The sequence below is a fragment of the Colletotrichum fructicola genome (genome assembly GCF_000319635.2).
Source record: "Colletotrichum fructicola Nara gc5 chromosome Unknown KSG_Nara_v1_contig08, whole genome shotgun sequence".
NCBI lineage: Eukaryota > Fungi > Ascomycota > Sordariomycetes > Glomerellales > Glomerellaceae > Colletotrichum > Colletotrichum fructicola.
In genome coordinates, this window is record NW_027094058.1 from 457033 (window position 1) to 479225 (window position 22193).

The following is a 22193-nucleotide window of genomic DNA, read 5'->3' on the forward strand; positions in this document are numbered from 1 at the left end:
ATTTGACATCTAAGCGAACGTAATAAGTAGGGTGACAACCCGCTCAAAAGGGTAGAGAATCAGGACACATTCAATTCTCTTTGGACATCCCACGGACCGACCCGATCTCTAGGAGGACGTGAGAAGCTGATTGGCCCCAACCGGGATCCATAGGAACCTCGAGCTCAGCCAATATGGAGGTCTAAACAATGATTGGTGAGTGTAACCACATCGTGCATGGCTTCCGTGACGAGTTGCGGGAATTTTCACGACTTTTCCCGGCCCGGCCTGCTTTGATCACCCGGGCCGGTGTACAAAGTGGGGTTCCCGGACCGGACCCACCCGGGAGTCGGCCGGTGAGTTCGTTGCTCTGGCCCTCGAAAATTGGACTGAGAGCTTCCGCTGGACCGCACACAGCGTGATGACATATAATATGAACAATCACAAACTTTGAAATACAGAAGTACGCGGTAGCTGGATGCTGCTTCTGGGGGCGATCAGAAATGAACGCTTTCACTCATGACGGCGCTTGAAGAATCGGGGCTGAGACTTTGGATCGGTGGACATATGAGACAAAGTAGGATAAAGTGTGGTTCTATTGGTATTGAAGCTAATCCATACTAAGGCTCTTCCAAACGCCACATTCAGTAAGAAAACTCCTGCTGAACAAGCTCCTCGCTCAACTTCCACAGCTTGTCTGCCTCTACCTTGCTGGTAGCCCATGGGTAAACTTCTTCTTTGTACGGATCCGCAATGTGACAGTCAGTCAGAAAGGCGCCGTTGCTAGCCGGACTGCAAACAGTCGTGTTGAATGCAGCCAAGACGTGGGTTGAGACCCCTTGGTCTAGATCCTTCCTTCTGATGCCGTCGAACCCCCACATACTCTTATTTCCGTAGATTCTCTGAGCCTCCATGAGATCTTCGACGAATGCCGCCATATTTTCAGCCTCATGGCTTGCAAGGTTGGTGGTGATTCGGCCGGGGCATAGCGAGAAAGCCAGAAGTCCTTTACTTCCCAGTCGATGTGCAAGGCCAATGGCCATCAGGGCGTTTGCCGTCTTAGACTGGCCATATGCAAACCACCTCTTGTAGTGCTTTCCTTCATTGAAGTTGTAGTCTGTCCAACGGACATGGCCAACGTTGTGAGCCCCGCTGCTGACACAAACTACCCTTGGGGCCCCTGATGGCGAGGCCAGGAGCTTGTCCATAACGAGATTGGTGAAGAGGAAGTGGCTCAAGTGATTGGTCTGGAATTGGCTTTCAAAACCGTCGTCGGTCAGGGCATACGGAACTGCCATAATGCCAGCGTTGTTGACTAGTATGTCAACGTGCGGGACATCCTCCCACGAGTTGAGGTCTTCGGCGGCTTTGCGCACGTCGGCGAACGAGAGAAGGTTCAACGGAAGAGTTTTCACCTTGACTTCCGGATGAGAGGATTTGAGATCATCTACTAGGTTATCGAGCTTAGCAATGGATCTGCTAGCAAGAATGAATATGGCCGGCTTTCCAGCCGCGACCTGCCGGACAAAACTGTCACCAAGGCTGCCTGGGGATGGCCCGGTAATGAGGATGGTTTTCCCGGCGACGTCCGAAGCATAATGGCTGACTAGATCGCTGGACCTGGTCGTGTTGTCGAGAACTGGTTCCATGATGATTTTGTACGTGGTACTGAATGACGGGGATAGATGAAAGAGAGATAATGGTCAGATCGGAGGATTTGTCCATACCCAGGAAGTGGGATTGGGAGACTTCATATACTTCGTGTCCCTGAGCGCATACTTCCACTACTTCTCACTGGCATAACGTACCCATACTAGAATACGAACTTCCAGGGATGAAAATACCATCGTATTGTCTTTGACTTTGGTACATCAAAGCTGTACCGGATTTCGCGGACAAGAGCTTCATTCACTCGAATGCGTAGTACGAGTTCGGGTAGAATTGGCGCATTTCACCCAGACGGACGGACTGAGTACCCTTAAATCCGAGAAAGATGGACTGTGACCAGAGTTGTAGGTCAATCATAGCCCTCAGCTTTTGCTACTCGCAATAGGCGGACTGTTCAGTAATCCAGAAAGTTGACCCAGAAGCCTAGTAGAGCTACGTAATATTGTGGACTGACTCATGAGACCGAGGCAGATTCACGGGGGTCGACAACTCTATGAATCTCCGTCAATCGCGGGGATAAAGTGCTTCTGCATTAACTCCGTTCAACTCAAAAAAACTGTGTATGTAGAGTATGATCGATGACAATCTTACTTACTTTCGCTCTACGCGCCTAAGTAGGATGAACAAGCTCCATGCCGTACTTAAGCTGTCACGAGCAATGAGTAGATATGCTGTCAGCGCTCTCGCAACTGCCTAGGTATCCAAGACATAGAAACCCATGCGAAATATCTACGACTTGCGCACAGGTTATGAAAGGTTGCAGCGCCTCAGCCAAGCCGATCTTACCGTTACTGAAAGCCCCCATAAATTTATTCTACTGGACAATTGTTGCCATCTCTGATCCGTATCCCATTGATGTAGCCCACCTTCGTTACATTTCATTCAGTAGTTGATAGTGATGTGCCGACGAACATTTGTGTTCCCAAAGCAATCGTGCCATGGGACCATTTTGTCATGAGAAGCCATCTTCCGGACACTTGATTGTGAGGCTCAGACCATCGTAATTCTGTATTGAAAAGCTGTAACGGATATTTAGAGTCACGTTTTCCATATTAGCCGTGGCACCAGCAGTCGCAGCTACCCTCGGGAGTCGCCATGGAAATGGAATTCGCTGTTTGACACTGCACTTTGTTAGTGAAGCAAATAAGAACGAATCTTGGTCACTTACTGTTCCTTCACAACGACTACTGCAAGCCGCTCTATCAGCTTCGCCACAGTTGCTCTCTCACTGGTCAATTGTTAGTGACTTTACTTCTAGTAACTTCACTTGTATTCTTACTTCAGCTGGGTGGGACTTAAAGCAGTGGACGTCTCTAACGGCTGCAGCTGCCGTTGTGATGTGGATCGCAGCGACGATCCAAGCAAGGCTGCTGAACTTCATGATGAAAGCGTGAATTATGCTCGAATGTTTCTGCAGAGGAATCAAAAGTCATTTCCATTACGAATGACTTCGCAGCTTTAATAATGAAATGGTTGCGCGTATTGCTCGGGTAGCTCGCTTACACCATGACTCGCCTGAAGCTGCTCATCGCCATTGAAGGATCTATTTCGGGGAAGACCATCGCGGTAGTCCCACAACTTTAGCACAGGCACATACCGCTCCTTACAGTAACCCCGGGAAATGAGTCTTGGCAGGTTCGTCTCAACGTCAAAGACAGTGTTTCATGAGTCGAATTTCATCTAGATGCAGTTACTAACAAAACTTTATTCCCTCGCCCATGATAATCGCACCTCCTCCGCAACCGCGTGATCATTATTTCAATCTTGGCTTCAGCGTTACGTCAATCGTAGTTTATATCATCACTAAAGTCACTCTTTCTCTATATGCAGACACTTTCATCAATTTCACCGGGACGTGGGATCCTAAACACCACGAGCTGCTTAGCAACTTATCCTTTAATGGCATACAACAGTCTATATTGGTATAACCGCCCGCATCCAGCAAATATTCAGGGGCGGAAAGTAAAGCCTTCCGTGACATCTAGCACAAGAGTTGACTTAATATCCTTTGGGCAAGAGCTTGTTGAGACGTGCACCTCATGCTCACCCGCCTCTACTTCCCACAGTCTCCCAGCCTCGGACCAGAACGCAGCGCCATCTCGTTTGAAACTCAATTGAATTTCTTTCTGTGCACCTGGATTCAAATGAATCTTGTCGAACGCCACAAGAGACTTCGGTGGTCTCTCGACTCCGGTCCGTGATTTCGGGGGTGTCACGTAGACTTGCACCACCTCAGACCCTGCGACGTCGCTGGTGTTATGAACTGTGACAGCGACAGTAATCTTGGCATTCTCATCATTTACGTCAAGGGTGCCCGACAGGACGCAGGCCGAGTGCTCAAACGTGGAGTAGCTCAGGCCATAACCGAATGGGAACAGGACTTCTCGCTCTGTGCCATACTGGGAATCGAAGTGCCTGTAGCCAACGTTGACACCTTCGACATACTCCACCTCTCTGCTGTCCCAACTGTCGAGGCCAAAGTGGCCGTAGCACGCTGTGTGTTCATTCTTTTTGGGCCAAGACATGGGAAGCCTCCCGCTCGGATTGACCTCGCCAAGAAGCACATCAAGGATTGAGTTTCCAGTCTCTTGCCCACCATACCAAGCCTGGACGACAGCTGCGACGTTGTCAAGCCATGGCAGCTCTACTGGCACTCCCGTGGTAATGACCACTATAGTGTTGGAGTTGACTTTGGCGACCTCAGCGATCAGCTTGTCTTGGGAGCCATCAGCTGGAAGGGTCATAGTGGCCATGTCCTGGCCTTCGGTTTCCCATTGCGGGGTGTTTCCGACAAAGATGAGGGCAACATCAGCGTCTGTTGCGAAGCTCACCGCTTCAGACAGTAGATCGGCTTCCATCTCCTGTTGGCTGACGAATCCGAGATGCACCGCGATCTGGTCATCCGCAAGATACAGCTCTGCGTTCGGAACTGGCGAAATTGTTGATTCGATGACAATGCTGTACGTCTTTCCGACCACGAAGTCATACTGGAGATGTTGCTCCTCCTGCACGCCTAGAAGGAAGGACATTGCTTCTGCTGTTTCTTTGATCTCGCCTTGAAACTCGCCATTGATGAAAAGTCGGGCAGGCCCCATACCCGAGAAGCTGAGGTAGTGCTTTCCGCTTATGTCTGGGCTGTAATCGGTGCTAAGTCTCGCGGACTTTGCGCTGACAACATTGTCATTCATGAGAGTGATGAAGCTTCCTCTAGGGTACTCCTCGGTATAGAACGGCTTTCCAATGAGATCCAAGTTCTCGTAGAAGTCTGCAGCGAAGCCAGAATTGCCCAGTCGATTTTTTGTTCCGGCAACAAAATCAGGATATGCGCGAAAGACGTGGGCTCCTACAGCAGAAATATTGATTAGCACTGTCCCGAGCTTGAGCGTCAAATTAGCAACATACCCTTGGAGTATGACAGTTTACTATCAGGGAGGCGTGACTTGATAGCATCAAAGGGGCTGATCTTGTAATGACAGTTCAATGATGCACTACCGCCTCCGTGGGCAGCTGCATGTTTTGCAAGAGGCCCAAGCACGGCAATATTTTGGAGATGAGATGGCTTAAGAGGGAGAGTGCCGTCAGAGTTCTTCAGCAGAACCACGCCTTCCCCGCCAGCTTCACGAATAAGCTTCTCATGCTCCGGACGGCTGATGGCGCGCTCCGGGACGGGTTCTCTCCTATCGGTGAATTTGCCAGTCTGGCGTAGGAGCCTGAGAAGAGGTAGCACACGGTCGTCAATGTCTTCGACGTCAACCTTTCCATCCTCAATGAGCTTGTGTACCACAGCAGGCTGTCTCCGGTGCGGTGGTCCCGGCATTTCAAGATCGAGACTTGAACATGTTAGTCAGGAGGGATGTAGGTTTCGCAAGTCGCCACTCACCCATTTCGAATACCATTCGCTACCGCAGCCGAAGCGGCACCCCAGTCGGTCATGACCAGCCCTTTGAATTTCCACTCATCGCGGAGAATGTCTTTCAGAAACGTGGTCTGGTCGTCGACGTAGGCACCGTTGACTTTGGGGTAGCTCGTCATGATACACCATGGATCAGCCTTTTTGACAACGATCTCGAAGGGGCGGAGATAAATCTCCCTAGTCTCAAGATTAGCCGTGACAAATCCACCGAGCAAGGGAAAAAGGATATTTCACCTCATCGCTCGCTCTGATATCGTCTCGTTGACAGTGAATCGCCGAGTGTCTTGCTCATTGATGGCGAAGTGCTTCACAGTCGCCGCAACACGCTGACTTTGAAGTCCCAACACATACTCAGAGGCGAGTTCTCCGGTGAGAAACGGATCCTCGGAGAACGATTCGAAGTTGCGACCCCCTAAGGGTGACCGATGAGGGCAGACTGTCGGGCCAAGAAGGACATATGCGCCTTTGGTTTGGGTTTCCTCTCCGAGAGCGACGCCGATCTGTCTAGCAAGGCTACAGTTGAATGTAGCTGCCAAAGAGACACAAGCTGGGAAGCATGCTGCGGTGGTACCGTCCGTAAATTGGGCTCCTCTCGCGCCATTCGGGCCATCTGAAACCTGATAAATATTAGTACCAGGAAGTTGACGGTGCTGATGGACTGTAACTTTGGATGATTACCTTAAGTGAAGGAACATGAAGACGCTCAATTTCAGGAGTCTCCCAGGTGTTTTTTCCTGAAAGAAGTAACACTTTCTCCGCTGTTGTGAGTTGGGACAGAAGAGCTAGGAGCTCCCTGTCGGAAGGTGCAGCAGTCATGATAGTGAATGTAAATCAAAAACGATAACGACGAGTGAGGGAGAGGCAGTGCATCGCCCTAGACTCAGATTTCAGGTGAGGATGGCAACCATATGTTCCTCATATCGCGGAACGCGGACGTGACAGTGGTTAAGATTGCCATTTGAAGGGTAAATCTTCGGCTCATCTACGGGCTTATGACGCCGAATTCATGCAAGTGGTCACAAACTCGAGTTTTATGCCTGTCATGCGGGGTCGGATTCTCCAATCGGGCGTTGGAGTCGGCGTAATCCTCCGCTGCAGAACGCACACTATCATGCTCTTGGCTAGTCGCCGAGCTGCCCAGACAATAGAAGTATTGGAAGGATGAGACCACAACCCAGCCCATTGGAGTCCTTGAGCCGAGGCTCTGCCGGGGGGCTGTGGCGATTCTATTCACGCCAGTTCGTGATCACGCGGAGACCCAGGCACGGCCATGGCCCGGGAGTGGGAGCATGCCGGAAAACCGGATCCGCGTTTTCGGGGTCAAGGCGGTACCCCCTTCCCCATGGGGTTCAAGATGGCATGGTGCAATGACTCGATCCTGGTAAATGGGAACGCCAAGGACTTCAACATGGCCATTATTGAGAACTATTGCAAGTTCAGACTACGAGACGGAAAATCATATCCCAAGATACGGGCATAGAAATGGAATCCGAAGTGACTGACGGGTTTACTTCGGCAGGAAGCTGATCGAGAAATAACTATACCAGTGAAGCTGAAAAGTAGGGCTTCGGCCGCTTTGTGTAAGACAAACTTCATGTCAGGATTTATGCTGGAATCCAGCTGTTGTGGTTGGACAGCTCAATTCTAACAGCAAGCACTTTCAGCGTCCATTACTGTGCCTAGACAGTTTCCCACCTCGATTACACGTCACTTACAAGATGTCAGAGGAGAAGGAGACCATCGCGACCCATGTCGAAGATGGGGCCGAAAATGAGCCGGCCGTTCTCGCAACTTCGTCATTGGCGGCTCGCTTCGAGCATCGGCAACATACGCTGACCAGGATGGAATCCATCAAAGAAAACATATGGCCACTCGTGTGGTGTAAGTTCCTGTGTGGAAGCGCCCTTTAAGCAAAGTTTTTAACTGAATGAGCAGGTCTTTATATGTTCTTCCTTTGCATCACATGGGGCTTCGACGGTCTAGCAGGCGGCATCGTGGTGTCGATCACCGAGTTCCGCAAAGACTTTGGCACGCCATACGGGGATGACTACGTTGTCAGCGCCACCTGGCAACTTGGCTTCCAAGCAGCCACTATCTTTGGTGAGGCATAATGCCCTTCTAGATCTTGCCGAGCTCAAACTTACAATGTATGTTATTAAGCCATGACACTTGGTGCATTTGTGGCTGGTTTTGCTATCAATCGCTACGGCCGCCAACCTGTTGTTCTCGCAGCATTTGTTCTCTCGATTGCCGGTACCTTTCTACAGTTCTTCAGCAAAAACCTTGCCGAATTTGTAGGAGGAAAGATCTTGACCGGTCTCGTATGTGTATTCTCATCGTCGCTTGACATCAGAAAGCTGACTTTACTGTTTGCGTAGCCTTTGGGAGTTTTCACGACAGCAGCTCCACCATATGCCTCTGAAATGGCACCCCTCACTATTCGTGGATCAGTTGCTGCGGGCATGAACTTCTCCATCGTTCTTGGTCAACTCATTGGCTACGGTGTCATGCGGGAAGCAAGTCATTATGGTGATGCACGAGCATACAAAGTGCTATTTGCAACACAATGGGGTTTTGCCGCGGTGGCTCTCGTCTTCCTTCCATTCTTCCCGGAGTCTCCTTACTGGCTAGTTGCGCACGGCCGAGCTGAAAAGGCGAGAAAGAATTTGGAGAGACTCCACGATTCTACCTACGATTATGATGGACACATGGCCGAGATCCACGAGTCTCTCGCTCGACAGAACCAAGACAATGACTCGCAGGGGTCTTATTTGGAATGCTTTTCAAAGACTGCCCGAAAAAGGACTCTGGTCGCAATTGGCATGTTCTTCATTCAAAATGCGAGTGGCCCTGGGTGGGTCGTGGGTTATATGAGCTGTCAGTTGTGGATGCCCCTCCCGAGGATTCTCATCTAAATTATTTCTGTGGACAGACTACTTCCAGTTAGCTGGTATGGCACCAGCTGCATCCTTCGACACTACGGTTGGCTTAGCCGGGCTGATGGCAATTGGTAACATTGTTGGATGGTTCTTTGTGGACTATTTCGGTCGCCGAGGGACAGCTCTCTATGGATCCATCATCCTCACGATAACGCTTTTTCTTATCGGTGCGTCCTCGCTGGTCAAGACGCAAGGGGCTGTATGGGCGCAAGTTGTGTTCATGGCCATTTGGTCTTTCTGTGAGTGATTCACGTTTTATGGAGTCGGCGAGCATGCAATCACAGTTCACTGACCAAAGTCAAGCCTATCAAGGGACACTCGGCGCTGTCGCATGGCCCATTGCTACCGAGGCAGCAACCAGCCGACTAAGAGCTCCAACTCAAGCCCTTGCAATCACTGCCAATGGGTTGTCAAGCTCAATCTGGACATTAAGTCTGCCCTATGCTATCAATCCCGATCAAGGTAATACTTTTTACTTATCCTTGACGATGAATATTCGAATTAAAACAAAACAGGTAATCTCGGAGGAAAGGTGGCGTTCATCTTTGGTGCCACTCTAGCCGTATGCTGCGTTTTCATTTTCTTCATGGTTCCTGAGACCAAAGACCGCACTTACATCGAGATCGACGAGCTCTGGACGCGGAAGGTTCCTCCACGAAAATTCAAGAATACCAACCTTGTCACGCTTCCAAATGACAAATAGTTGTCAAATTTGAATGACATTGCAAACTTCTATATAGTTGGAACCTATGGAGTTACTTCTTTGACTGCATCTTGAGCTACTAAGGCATTGAAGATATCACATGCCCAACACATGAGGAATTCCATTTGACCAAATCCTTGGCCCAGACTTTATGTGTGACAAAGAGAGAATGAACAATATCGATTTCATGTATCAATTGGCCCATCTGGTCCCATATGTCAAATTGGCCATGATAACCTTGAGAGGTGTCAGTCACTATGAAAGGTGTCCGCCACTATGCGACCTTGAGAGGAGCTGAGAAGAGTTTTCTATGGTTATGCCAAACTCTATGGATAAGGGTAAAAGCCCTCACTCTGGACATAAATAGTAGAAGATCTTTTATTATTGAACACACACAAGAACAAGACAATACCTCACTATTCTTTTACTACCTCTAATCTGACAATTAACAGTCTGAATCCGCGAATCTAGTCAGAAGCCTATTTATCTTCTTACATACTCTTTTCTATCAATATGACGACAGCAACTATAAAGACGATCGAGCTACGCTCAACGCGCGACTGGATCCTCTGGTTCGATCAGCTGCAGTCAAAAGCAAAGTCCTACGATCTCTGGAAGCACATCAATCCAGCAGAACACATTCAAACTATGCCCGGCGCGTTCCAGAGCCGTCTCGACGCACTCATGGCAGCTCCAGACGCTCCAGAGATCTCTGACCATCCGTCCGGGGGTGGAGCAAACTCTGCAGCGGTCATCCTAGATCCAGACAACGACGCTGCAGTCGCGCGTGCTGAAAACCTCGCAGAGCTCTCGCGAGCCAACCGCGAGCTATATCGTGATCGACAAGCTGATTACACGTTTCGAATCAAGCGTTACGAAGCTCGTATGAAGAGCATCCGCGCCCTACAAGACTGGATCAGAGATACAGCTGACCCAGAACTCCTACGACACTGCTGTACAGCTGATAAGAACCTTGACGAGTGGATCTATGAGCTTCAGAAGCGCGTAGGATCCAGCGATAGCGAACGAAAAGCTACTGCAAAAGCCGAATATAGTGCAGTCCTCCAACTCCCAGCCCGCAAGAAGCTAGCTACAAAGCGCGATGTAGAAGACTGGCTCACAAAATGGGAGCGAGCGATCTGTGAGGCACAGGCGAGTAGCCTTCCACAAGCCAGAGAAGCTGACCAGTGGTTCCCGGATTATGTCGATGCGCTTAGCAATAGCTATATCGATAACTGGATCTTCTCATACCATACGAACGCATCTGATAAGGCGAAAGAGGGCACCCTCACTGTAGGTGATGTCATTGAGAAGACAAGAGAGTTCCTCCGAACTATCAAGAACGCCAACCCACGCGCTAAAAGCGGCCGTGGAGCCTTTGGACCAACGATATTAGGCGACGCAGATGGCGCTACTACCCAAGACTCAGAGCAGGAGGCCATTACTCCTATAAAGCGTAACCTCGGACGACGAGCGCAACGAGGCACACAAGGAGCTCCTCGAAACGCAGGTCTATCTCGCGCAACGCCTATGAGAGATGGGTCTCGAAAGAGAGCACTCGCAAAGACGGAGACTGAGGACGAAAAGCTCTGTCCTGCATGCCTCGGCCTCCATCCACTTTCAAAGTGCTGGATAGTCTTTGAAGATCTACGCCCTGAGCGACTTGCACGTCACGAACCGACGCATAGGCTCGTCGAAGACCGGATTAATAACGATGAAGAGCTTGCGGAACGCATTCGAAAGCTCAAGCTAAGCAGCAATATGGAAGCCTGACTATATGGAAGGTGTAGAGGCAAAGCCCACAGCGCATTTCACACGCAACCCTCTACGTACGAGCTACGTAACTCAGCTATACTTGACTCAGGAGCGACAATTCACGTTTTCAACAGCCCATCGAGGTTTATAACACTCTATGGAGCCGCTCCAGGCGACTTCATATGGGCAGGCGCACATCAGGTGCCTATTGAGGGCTACGGCACAGCTGAGATCAAGCTGAGGGGGCGCGGCGGTAGTACGACAAAGTTGCGGCTATACAACGCAGCACTTTGTTCAGGCTTTGCAAGCAGCCTTGTCTCTCTCCGACAGCTACGCCAGCGTAGCATATGGTGGGATATGAGCCCACATAACAACTGCCTACGCAGATCCGACTCATCATATCTCTGCGCTCTCCAAGAGCACCATCATCAGCAAGTTCTCGAGTATCGACCCCTTGAAAACGAAGCAGCATTAGCTGTAATAGCTCCAATCCCACAAGCAGTGGATGAGACGCCAAAACCGCAACAACGGCACAAATACACCACAGCAACGCGTCGAAAGCCGATCCGTGGGAGTACAACAATGTGGCACCGCCGCCTAGGCCACCCAGGCCCAGAGGCAATACGCCACCTTGTCGGCTCCTCGCGCGGCGTACGACTGCTCACAGGAGGCTCTGCTATTTCAACGATCGACTGTGACGCGTGTGGAACAAGCAAGCTACACCGCCAGGTGCGAAGAGCAGTGAAGGAAGCCCTACTACGAGAGAAGCCTGCCGATCGTATTGCTATAGACTTCCACGACTACGATGAGGGCTATGAAGGCTACCGATATACGCTTCTAGTGACGGATCGATCATCATCCTATACCTGGGACTTCTACCTCACGAGACGGACTACAGATGTCCTACTTACTGTTATTACCGACTTCCTCACACTCCTATCGACCCAGTATGGAGCACGAGTGAAAGTCATAGAAACGGACAACGAGATCCTGAAGCATCCGCGAGTAGTCTCAGAGATCGAATCACGCGGAATAAGACTCGAGCCTTGCGCGCCAAACACACAAGCCCAAAATGGCGGAGCTGAACGAATTGCAGCTACTATTAAGCAACGCGCGCGAGCTATGGCGTCCGGAGCTAAGTTGCCAGATATCCTATGGCCGGAAGCGACAAAAGCATCAACATATCTCTACAACAGAACCCCTACAGCCTCGAGAGGCTGGCGAACACCATACGAGGTGTTCCACAAGCACTTCTGGGCCGCAGAAGCAGCGCCCTACGCACGCCCAGATCTTTCACACCTTCGAGCATACGGCTGCAAGGCGTTTGCTATGACTCGACAAGCGCAACTCAAGCAGAACCGCCGCCAGAGACTAGCTCCACGAGCATTTATTGGTTATCTCGTGGGCTATAGCTCGAGCAACTGTTTCCGAATATGGAATCCCTTACGAGACGAGGTATTCACTACGCGAGACGTAGTCTTCAACGAAAAGCAGTTCTTTAATGGCAACCTAAAGGAGCTTGCAGAAGAATTCCGCTATATGGACTTACAAGAGATCCAAGAGCGTATAACGCAGCTAATTGACCAGACAAATAGGACCACTATACCGCAAGACGCTGATGAAGAAGCAGATGAGGTGGTCGAAGACTATGAGCACGCCGAGCTGAGTGATATAGCAGCCCTGGAGCGTGGGACGCCTCCTCCAGAGGATGCTCTATATACAAAAGCGAGGTTTCAACTTATGACCCCTCCGGAGACACCTCCACCGCCTTCGGCGTTCTTCACAGCTCTACGGAGCACTCTGCTCGACGTGAGGGGGCGGGAACATAGCGACCACCCTTCAAAAACGTCTGAAGATTCGAAAACTATTCCTCCGCTGCTACGCTGGGCGCCACGCACGTCGTTCAAAGCTGCCTTCTTGGCTGGCAGCGCCCAGCCGCGCGCACAAAAGACATATAAGGATAAGACCAAGCGATCGATGGATGGCCCTGCGGACTGTTGCACCTGGGCTGATCACCCTTTGAGTGCGCGCGTGGGGTGGGAAGCCTCCGAAACTACAGCAGGAGTAGGTTGTACCCGAAAGGCGGCTATAGACGAGATAGACCTTCAACAGGGAGCGTCTGCCGTGGCCGAACAAAAGCCGGAGAGCGAGAGGCACCCAAGGAGTACGAATACGTACGGAGCTCAGCGGAGTCCGCTTGGAGACCCTTGGAGAACATTGCCCGCTCTACCCACATCTCACGATCAGCTGGCACCGCGAAATAACGCTACAAAAGCGCACCCCTTTGCAAGGGAGTTTCTTGAGGCCGAACAGAGCCATCTGAGAGGGCATGAGACGTCGCGATCCTGGCGCGAAGTAGCCAAGAGCGAGGCCCGCGGTCATCAAGTTCTCGGCTGCCACTGGGTCTATACGTATGAACTCGATAAACACGGGCGGTTAGCGAAGTTCAAAGCGAGACTTGTGATCCGGGGTGACCAACAGGCGAAAGACGCGCGGGATACGTACGCCGCTACGCTCGCAGGTATGTCGTTCCGCATTCTAATGGCACTTGCAGCACGCTTTGATATGGAGCTGCTACAATATGATGCTGTTAACGCGTTTGTACACGCTACTCTTGATGAAACAGTCTTTATGCAGCTTCCGCCAGGCTACCGCCGCCCAGGAGTCATTCTACGCTTACAGAAAGCACTCTGCGGACTTCGCCGATCTCCTATTCTATGGCAACGCCATCTAGAAGCAGGACTTAGAGCGCTAGGCTTCTCACGCGTAGCGGGCGAGAACTGCTGTTGGCAACGAGGCCAAGTAACATTCTTCTTCTACGTTGACGACTGTGTGCTAGCGTTTCCTCGCGAACACTCCGCAGACGCACAGGAGGCTATCAACGCACTTCAGAAACGCTACCACCTTGAGGGAGGCAAAGACCTCCAATGGTTCCTCGGCATTGAGGTTATACGAGACCGCTCTACGCGAAAGCTATGGCTATCACAAGCTGTATTTGCAGAGAAGGTACGGAAGCTTATTACGCCACGCGCTGATAACGCAGAAGCGCCTGAAGAGCGCGCCTATACGCCTATGACGAAGACTGAGCTCTTCCCATATGATGGGGAAGCTGCGCCGTGGGAAATCAATCACTATCAGAAGCGCGTTGGAACAATTCTCTACGCAGCAGTAATGACGCGGCCAGATATCGCCTTCGCAGCAAGCCGCCTCGCAAGATTCAATCACAACCCAGGCCCTACGCACCATAAAGCGGTTGAACGCGTACTACGGTACTTATATAATACGCGCTACCTCTGCCTCGAGTATGGCGCTACGCCAGGGAGCGACGACGATACGCTTGAAGTAGCTTCTGACGCTAGTTTTGCGGATAACACGCTTGATCGCAAGAGCTCACAGGCGTTCGCTATGAAGCTCTTTGGAGGGATCGTCGCCTGGAAGGCTAATAAGCAGACAACTGTCACAACGTCGACAACTGAAGCGGAACTCCTCTCTCTATCACAAGCAGCGCGAGAAGCACTCTTCGCAAGCCGCCTAATAGGTGCCCTACAAGTTCAACTACCTACAGAAAGCATGCCAGAAGCGCAGTTTGCAACTCCCACGCGCACCCAGCCGACTATACAAATACAATGCGATAACCAGCAGACTGTTCGCCTTGTCAACGCGGAGCTTGTGCAACTTCAGACGCGCCTCCGACATGTCGACATACACAACCACTGGCTGAGGCAGGAGATCGCTGAGCATCGCGTCTCTGTCGCGTATACGCCGTCAGCACAACTCATGGCGGACGGACTTACGAAGGCGCTTGCTTTGCCGCAGTTTAAGATTTTTTGCCAACAACTACGCCTAAGCGACCAGCGAGCGCTTCTAAAACGCAACAGGGAATGCAAGCTTGTAGAGGAAGACGAGAGACAAGTCGCTGAGGCTATGAAAAACGGCGTATGGGATATGGAAGCTCGTGATCTTCCAGATACAGACAATATGGCCAAAACTTAGGTCAGGGAACCCCGGCATGCGCGTTGTCCCTGAGGGGGCGTGTCAAATTGGCCATGATAACCTTGAGAGGTGTCAGTCACTATGAAAGGTGTCCGCCACTATGCGACCTTGAGAGGAGAAGAGTTTTCTATGGTTATGCCAAACTCTATGGATAAGGGTAAAAGCCCTCACTCTGGACATAAATAGTAGAAGATCTTTTATTATTGAACACACACAAGAACAAGACAATACCTCACTATTCTTTTACTACCTCTAATCTGACACCATAAGCTTGACCTCGCGAAGCTTCATGAACTCCCCATACCAGGAATATGTTACGACCGCTACAGTTGGTCACTGTAGGCTCGTAACTATATAGTGCAGAACAGGGGACAATGACAACGGATTTGTCATTATCGAAGCTTTTGCTTTGTGCCACAGTTGGTTGCCCTGACCCGCTCGTAACACATTGCATCCTATTGAGATGTAAGGGTCTAGGACAAGGTCGGTGCCATTGGTCTAGCCTACTACTACGAGCATTCCAAGCTGGAGGAAAGAAGAACCATTCTGGGAAAGAGTGGTGCCCTTCTCATATTTAAATACATGTGAGTCTTCTTCCAGAAGCTTCCATTGAGTAAGGGCCGACAAGGTTCTCATAACCTTCCACGATATTCTGTAACCTTCCAAAGTATTCCATAGCTGAGGGTCTAGCCGAAGCTTCATATCGGTCCATAGACCGTGACATGAGAAGCCAATAATATCATGACAGCCCAGATTCCCGTCGTCGTTCTTCAAGGTTTTATCTGCCCATGATTGTCAATCAGTCTTCGGGTCAAAAGTATGGTCACGTCAAACGACCTACTCAGATTTACAGTCGGCTCTGACCACTGCTTTGGATATTCTCCGTGGTGACACAAGCATGTCAATTCCGTCGTCAAGTCATTATACTCGCATCTCTGGCAGCTTTTGTGGAAGGCACCACTTGAGACACGAGACCGTTAGCTTGAGCTTGAGTTGGGACACCCTTTTGGTATGTAATATTTTCCTGTGGAGAGACGGCCTTGCGACCAACGGATTCGGCAGATGGATGAAACGGCTGGAACTTACTGACTTCGAGCCACAAGTTGGCCATCAATGTTGGAATAGCACATTGTCAACGGCAGCCATGTGCAATAGTCATCGCCGTCACTGCTTGTGCACCTCGCGACCAGGTATGGCGAGGTTTTGTATTTGTTTCCCCGGAGAGAATCCGGGTCCCAGAAACGAATCTCAGGGCAGGTGTCGATGAAGCCCCCGATTGCGTGCACTGTCTGTATTATGTAAATAAGAGACACGAGACAGGCACTCAGCGCCATGGTCCAACTACCCATTCCAATGCACTGATTTGATGCAAAGAGGGCCGAGGGGCGGTGTCAAGTCCAAATTGAAATAGCCCGAGTACTGGGCACAGAAACAGATCAATCAAAATTTGGAAAGAAGCCACCTGAGAGGTTTTAGATGATGTAGCAGTCGGTGCAGCTCCCGCCTCGTCGACAGTCTCGTGCGACATGAAATGGCAACAAGCCATCCAACTGCAAAGATGCAAACGGATGCTGCAACATTGTACGTGGCAAGCCCTGGCATACCCTAATTCCCTTTGGTGTCGCCCGAACCTCTTTTACGGTTTCTTACGCGATCTGATTGCGTTACCCTTTTCCTTTCCGAGTTTCTGTTTGCAGAATACCAATGCAACGGATGTTCAACAATGGTGGCATTTCTGCCCGAGGTATCTAATTGGGTGACAGACAGGCGGGATAAGATCTCACACGTGCTGAAAATTAGTCGAGGTCCTGATCCCTCCTGGGATTGAAGTGGTCATCCCCAGAGCATGTAACTTGACTGCTTTATTTCAATCTCCCTAAGGTGCAGTTGTGGTAACTGAATCTCATTCGCCATAGTTCCTCATCAGTTAAGAACCTAAATGCGCTTGCGACACGAGCCCGCATTTCATGCCGACGAGATCTTGAATCCACGTTGAGTATAATAAATCTAGATTGATCGCAAAAGTTGACCCACGTCCGTAGCCTGCTTTGGGAAAAACGACAAGAAAGGAAAGTGGAAAAAACACCCTGTGATTTCCCGATTGGTCCTGCCTGCGGCGTATGGCCAAGGATCAGTTGGAGATTAGCAGCCAATGATCCCCAGTACAGCCTGATTCTGCCTTGCCGCCGAGGTGGTTCCGTGCTGGACCAATCATGCCGACTCGTTGGAAAGAGATCTGATGGGGAACAACTCTGGTCGCCTGCTGCGCTTCTACCTCCTCATTTCTTCATTGTTTTCCCTCGGCGGCAGACATCGCGAGTCGCGACATACGATGCACCGAACTTCCGAACTCGCACTCACCCACGCCTCTGAACCTCCTATAAGCTTTGTTGAACTTGGTCAAGGCGACTGGCTTTCCGGGGTCAAATTGCCGGTCCTTCCTAAGCGATCTCCGGTATGACTTGCAGGCGATCCCCTCCCGAGGATTTCTCTCGCGACCCCAAGCGGCAAAAGACATTTCAACTTGCCCCTGACATCGGTCACGAACCACCACGCAATGTGTCTCTCAGACCCCACGAGAAGTACACCGTTGCCTGGATCTGTGCGCTTCACATCGAGATGACAGCTGCACAGGCCATGCTGGATGAGATTCACGATACTCTCCCCACACACGTTGACGATGATAATACATACACCCTCGGACGCATCCACGAGCATGACGTCGTCATTTCATGTCTCCCGACGGGTTGTTATGGAACAATAAATGCCGCGACCGTGATATCGAACCTCAAGCGGTCCTTTCCGTCTATTCGTGCTGGTCTGATGGTCGGTATCGGCGGTGGCGTGCCCAGCAAGGCGGATTTGCGTCTCGGCGATGTTGTTGTCGGGACAAGGGTGATGCAATATGACATGGGGAAGATAGTCGAGAAAGGACAACTTCAGCGCACGGCCATTGCCAGGATTCCACGCCAGCTCCTTTGTACGGCCGTGTCCGCATTACGCGCAAAACAGGAGCGTGACGGTACCTCCATCACGTCGATTGTGGCGCATAAATTGCCTGGACACTCTGGGTATCATCGCCCCGATCTTTCAGATGATCTATTCCCTCCAACGTACGATCATAAGCGTTCGGACTTGGACTGCAATCAATGCGATCGCACAAAGCTTGTACCGCGAAGACAACGAAATGAGCCAGCCATCCATTACGGCGCTATTGCTTCCGGGAATCAAGTTATGAGGAGCGCTCTTCAACGCGATATCATCGGCCAAGAGCTAGATGTTATCTGTTTCGAAATGGAAGCTGCCGGCTTGATGGATATCATGTCCTGCTTGCCAATCAGGGGAATCTGCGATTATTCTGATTCGCACAAAAACAAGTCGTGGCAGAGGTATGCCGCTGCCACGGCAGCGGCGTTCGCAACCGAGCTTCTTGCGGTACTGCCCACAAGTAAAAGTCGTGAAAGGCCGGCCTTCCCTTCTTGTCCTGGTAAGAACAACCCAATGAACGGTTTTTTTCCCGCATGCTAAAACAATGCGAAGAATCAGCGCCGCCGGAAGATCGTTGCCAACAATTACTCGAGTTACTCAACTTCGAACAGAAAGACTCTCGCCAGTCTTCCATCAAAACTGCCCACGCAAAGACGTGCCGATGGCTTTTGACGCACGCCGACTATGAAACATGGTTGAATCCCGAGCGACTTATGCATCATCATGGCTTTCTCTGGATTCGCGGCAAGCCCGGCGCCGGCAAATCAACGATCATGAAATTTGTGTACGGAAACATGCGCAGAGCCCGTCGTAGGCATGGCATGGCTGCAGCTTTCTTCTTCAACGCCAGAGGAGATTATATCGAAAGATCTGTTCCAGGGATGTACCGCTCACTACTTTTCCAACTACTCCAAGGTGTTCCAGAAGTTCAATGGATTGTGGACAATCCCGACTTCGAGTACCAGGATCTGAATGAATGTCTTGAATTGGACCATCTCAAAGAACTTTTCTGGGGTGCTGTGCTGGCGCTTGGGCAGCAACCTTTCACTTGTTTCATTGACGCACTTGACGAATGCGACGAACAACAGGTTATGGACATGGTCCGGTTCTTTGAGGACCTTGCATCGAAAACAACGGAGAAAAATGTCAATTTCAGGATTTGCTTTTCAAGCAGACACTACCCGTACATCTTCGTACCGGAGAGCATAAATCTCGTACTCGAACATCAACAGGGCCATGCTGAGGATTTGGCCGCGTTTGTAGACAGTCGTCTCAGAATAGACTCTGCTCTCCGTTCGCAGCTACAGCCAGACATCCTCCAGAAGGCCTCAGGCGTTTTCCTTTGGGTCTCGCTCGTCGTCGACATCCTCAATGACCAATATGCTCGGGGCGGAATGGATTTGAGAAAGCGGCTGAGAGAAACTCCGGAAGACCTACATGATCTGTTCAAGGACATGCTGCGCCGCGATGAACACAACAAAGAAAGTCTTCTGTTGTGTATCCTTTGGATACTCTGCGCTAAGAGACCATTGAATCCATTAGAATTCAGCCACGCGCTGTGGTCCGGGCTCTTGATGAAAGGCCAGGCCGATGACGAGCCTCCAAACCTGATAGGGGCGGGTGGCTCCAGTCAAACGGCAGACAGATTTGTGATCGGATCTTCTAAAGGGCTTGCAGAGGTGGCCAAGACCAAAGAGCCCAGGGTTCAATTCATTCACGAGTCTGTGCGAGATTTTCTGCTTAAATCTGGTGGCCTAAGAGAATTGTGGCCTGAACTTGGATACGACTGGCAGATTCAAGCTCATGAAAGGTTGAAAGAATGCTGCTCCTGCTATCTGGGTTATCATCCGGTACAGACACTCGCAAGCCAATTGCTGGATAATCCCAATGTTATATCGAAAGACAACGCGCGAGAACTATATCCTTTCTTAGATTACGCAAGCCAGCATGTGCTATACCATGCTGACGTTGCTGAGGAAGCAATCTCGCAGCAAGAATTTCTCTCCGGATTTCCCATCCAGCCGTGGATTGCCATCTTGAATCACTATCAGAAACACGATACCCGACGTTTTAGAACGAATGCTAACTTCCTCTATGTCCTTGCAGACAAAGGCTTTCCAAACCTGATTCGTCGATGGCTGAAAGATAATCCTCAGACAGACGTATTCGGGGAGAAAGAACGATTCCGATATCCACTCTTTGCGGCTTTAGCGAATGGCAATAAATCTTCAGTTGCTGCCCTTCTCGGCACTATAACTACAAATAATGACGGTGTCGACATTACAGACGGCCTTGGTCATATCAAGGACTTGGTCGGGTTTGCCGGGAGGACTCCATTATCTTGGGCTTGTCAGGAGGGCCGTATCGGCATAGCCAAGTTGCTTCTTGAAAACGGAGCAAGCGATTTAGAAGCGGACGGACACGATGAAATAGGCTATTCGAGAGCATTGATGAATGGTCAAAAGGAGGTTTTGAAGCTTCTGGAGGCCTATCATGGGGCATCAAGTGAGTTGGATCAAAATGAGGTTCTTAACGTTATGAAGAAGTTCTGCGAGATGGGCAGTAACAGAATCATCGAATACTTGATTGGCCATGGAGCAGACGTCAACGCCAGAATGGTTGACACCTACCAAAGCCCAATCTTCTGGGCTTCTAATGAGGCAACGGTGCGATGCCTTCTCAAGCATGGAGCAAATGCCATGGTCCGCGATAATGTGGGAACTACACCTCTCGGAGAAATGGCCAAGCAAGGGAATTTTGCGGCAATAAAAGCTCTGATCGAAAGTGTCCCGGAAATTGACTGCAATGCTGTCAACGACAAGGGATTGACCCCGCTCGTATACGCCATGATGAGCCGTCACGAAAGAGTCGTGTACCTTCTTGTCGAAAACGGCGCGGATGTCAGGATCGGCCGGTTACCCACAGGAAACAATGTTTTGCACCTTGCCGTGCAGTATAAGTTTCCCGATCTTGTCAAATTTTTCGTACGGTTGGGTGTCAAGGGTGATGTTCCGAACGATGAGGGGCTGACGGCATTGGAAATAGCCCGTCGTCAAGGTGGACTGTCGATGAAGATGTTCCATACAATGAGGGACTGACGGCATTGGAAATGGCCCGTTGTCAAGGTGGACTGTCGATGTTAGGGCGCCTGGCTCTGCATCTGAAAAAGTCTTCCGGATGACCTACAAGGTTTAATGAAAATACGAGGACGTAGAGGCTGAATAAGACGGAAACGTCGTTAATTCATTCTTGTTTTCGTTGCGGGTTCTATCAGAACAAATGGGTAGGGGAAACAACTTTTTGTTGGACTCGGCACGTTGGAAAATCAAGATTCACCGGCGGGGAAGAGGTCGAATTCTCTGTCCATGCATGCGCGAATGATTTGCCTCCGATCTACTCTTTGCGCCTGGTCCGTCATGATAATAAAGTTAGTGTAGATCAAAATATGCTGAGGAGACTCTACCATCTCATAGTTGTATTTCTTAGATACATAAACAACCCTCATCTTGAGTATGTGTAGAGGAAACCTAGGTGATGGAGATAGGGTCATCATAAGTGTCAACGCAGGAACGGTTGTGATGGTATTTCCAGATTACAGCAACATTCGAAGTCCATTTCGGAGATGCTCTTGCATCCAGTCTCTCCTAGCAGCACTTTACAAGTCATTCACGTTGAACATCAACGTAGTCCTAGCTTGACACCTTCTAGATGTCGTATAGCCTAATCTAGGATCTCCTCATACCTGTATGCTTGCTTCACTGCACGAGCATCTGCTCTCGCCTTCCTCAGCTGTTCTTGTATAAAGGCGGTCGAAACTAACTCGAAAATCGCCTTCAAAAGCACACTGACATTGTATGAACTCATCTGTAACTGGCCCGTGCTGCTTACTGGGTCCGTTCAACATTCAAAATTTTCCAGAGTGGAAGACGAATCGCTCTCCTCGGAGCTCTGCTCGCTCTTCATCAAAACCGGCCAGGTTCCAGCAGGATTTGAGTCTGCGTCGATCAATAGAACAACGGTTGAATTCGGCCGCGAATCAATTATCCTGCGGGCTTATCACACTGGCACGATGTTTAGCTTTCGTCCTCTATTATCCTCATCAGAGGATCTAGATACGCCGTCTTTAGAGTGTGACCTTTAGACAGTGAATCACGACCATGTACTAATACCGCAGATCGGGACCTTTGTTACTGATCCAGACATCTTCTTAGACCCAAGAATAACCAGCCATAAGAACCGGAAACATTTGGATATG

At 50.2% G+C, this 22193-nt stretch overlaps 7 protein-coding genes across 7 annotated transcripts; 4 read left to right on the plus strand and 3 right to left on the minus strand.

The window, feature by feature from the left end:
* Positions 1 to 623: 623 nt before the first annotated feature.
* On the minus strand, positions 624 to 1628 carry CGGC5_v013142 (Short-chain dehydrogenase TIC 32; the record flags this gene model as incomplete). Its single annotated transcript, XM_032027728.1, has 1 exon — positions 624 to 1628. The coding sequence occupies one exon, from the start codon at positions 1626 to 1628 to the stop codon at positions 624 to 626; it is 1005 nt and encodes a 334-aa protein (XP_031875928.1).
* Positions 1629 to 2599: 971 nt separating this feature from the next.
* Positions 2600 to 3209, minus strand: CGGC5_v013143 (uncharacterized protein; the record flags this gene model as incomplete). Its single annotated transcript, XM_066152875.1, has 4 exons — positions 2600 to 2768; positions 2816 to 2875; positions 2927 to 3022; positions 3151 to 3209. The coding sequence occupies 4 exons, from the start codon at positions 3207 to 3209 to the stop codon at positions 2600 to 2602; spliced, it is 384 nt and encodes a 127-aa protein (XP_066007618.1).
* Positions 3210 to 3596: 387 nt separating this feature from the next.
* Positions 3597 to 6376, minus strand: bglB-3 (Beta-glucosidase B; the record flags this gene model as incomplete). Its single annotated transcript, XM_032027730.1, has 5 exons — positions 3597 to 4990; positions 5050 to 5477; positions 5528 to 5737; positions 5795 to 6177; positions 6239 to 6376. 5 exons carry the CDS (start codon positions 6374 to 6376, stop codon positions 3597 to 3599), a joined length of 2553 nt encoding a protein of 850 aa, XP_031875924.1.
* A 902-nt stretch (positions 6377 to 7278) lies between these two features.
* Positions 7279 to 9202, plus strand: ecdC-1 (Major facilitator-type transporter ecdC; the record flags this gene model as incomplete). The annotated part of the gene is made up of 6 exons (XM_066152876.1): positions 7279 to 7441; positions 7496 to 7660; positions 7961 to 8437; positions 8493 to 8738; positions 8803 to 8961; positions 9015 to 9202. The coding sequence occupies 6 exons, from the start codon at positions 7279 to 7281 to the stop codon at positions 9200 to 9202; spliced, it is 1398 nt and encodes a 465-aa protein (XP_066007617.1).
* Positions 9203 to 9715: 513 nt separating this feature from the next.
* Positions 9716 to 10975, plus strand: CGGC5_v013146 (uncharacterized protein; the record flags this gene model as incomplete). The annotated part of the gene is made up of 1 exon (XM_032021513.2): positions 9716 to 10975. The coding sequence occupies one exon, from the start codon at positions 9716 to 9718 to the stop codon at positions 10973 to 10975; it is 1260 nt and encodes a 419-aa protein (XP_031881523.2).
* Positions 10976 to 11539: 564 nt separating this feature from the next.
* Positions 11540 to 14950, plus strand: GIP-0 (Copia protein; the record flags this gene model as incomplete). Its single annotated transcript, XM_066152877.1, has 1 exon — positions 11540 to 14950. The coding sequence occupies one exon, from the start codon at positions 11540 to 11542 to the stop codon at positions 14948 to 14950; it is 3411 nt and encodes a 1136-aa protein (XP_066007616.1).
* Positions 14951 to 17407: 2457 nt separating this feature from the next.
* On the plus strand, positions 17408 to 21036 carry ANK1-4 (Ankyrin-1; the record flags this gene model as incomplete). The annotated part of the gene is made up of 2 exons (XM_032021514.2): positions 17408 to 18437; positions 18491 to 21036. 2 exons carry the CDS (start codon positions 17408 to 17410, stop codon positions 21034 to 21036), a joined length of 3576 nt encoding a protein of 1191 aa, XP_031881524.2.
* Positions 21037 to 22193: the final 1157 nt, after the last annotated feature.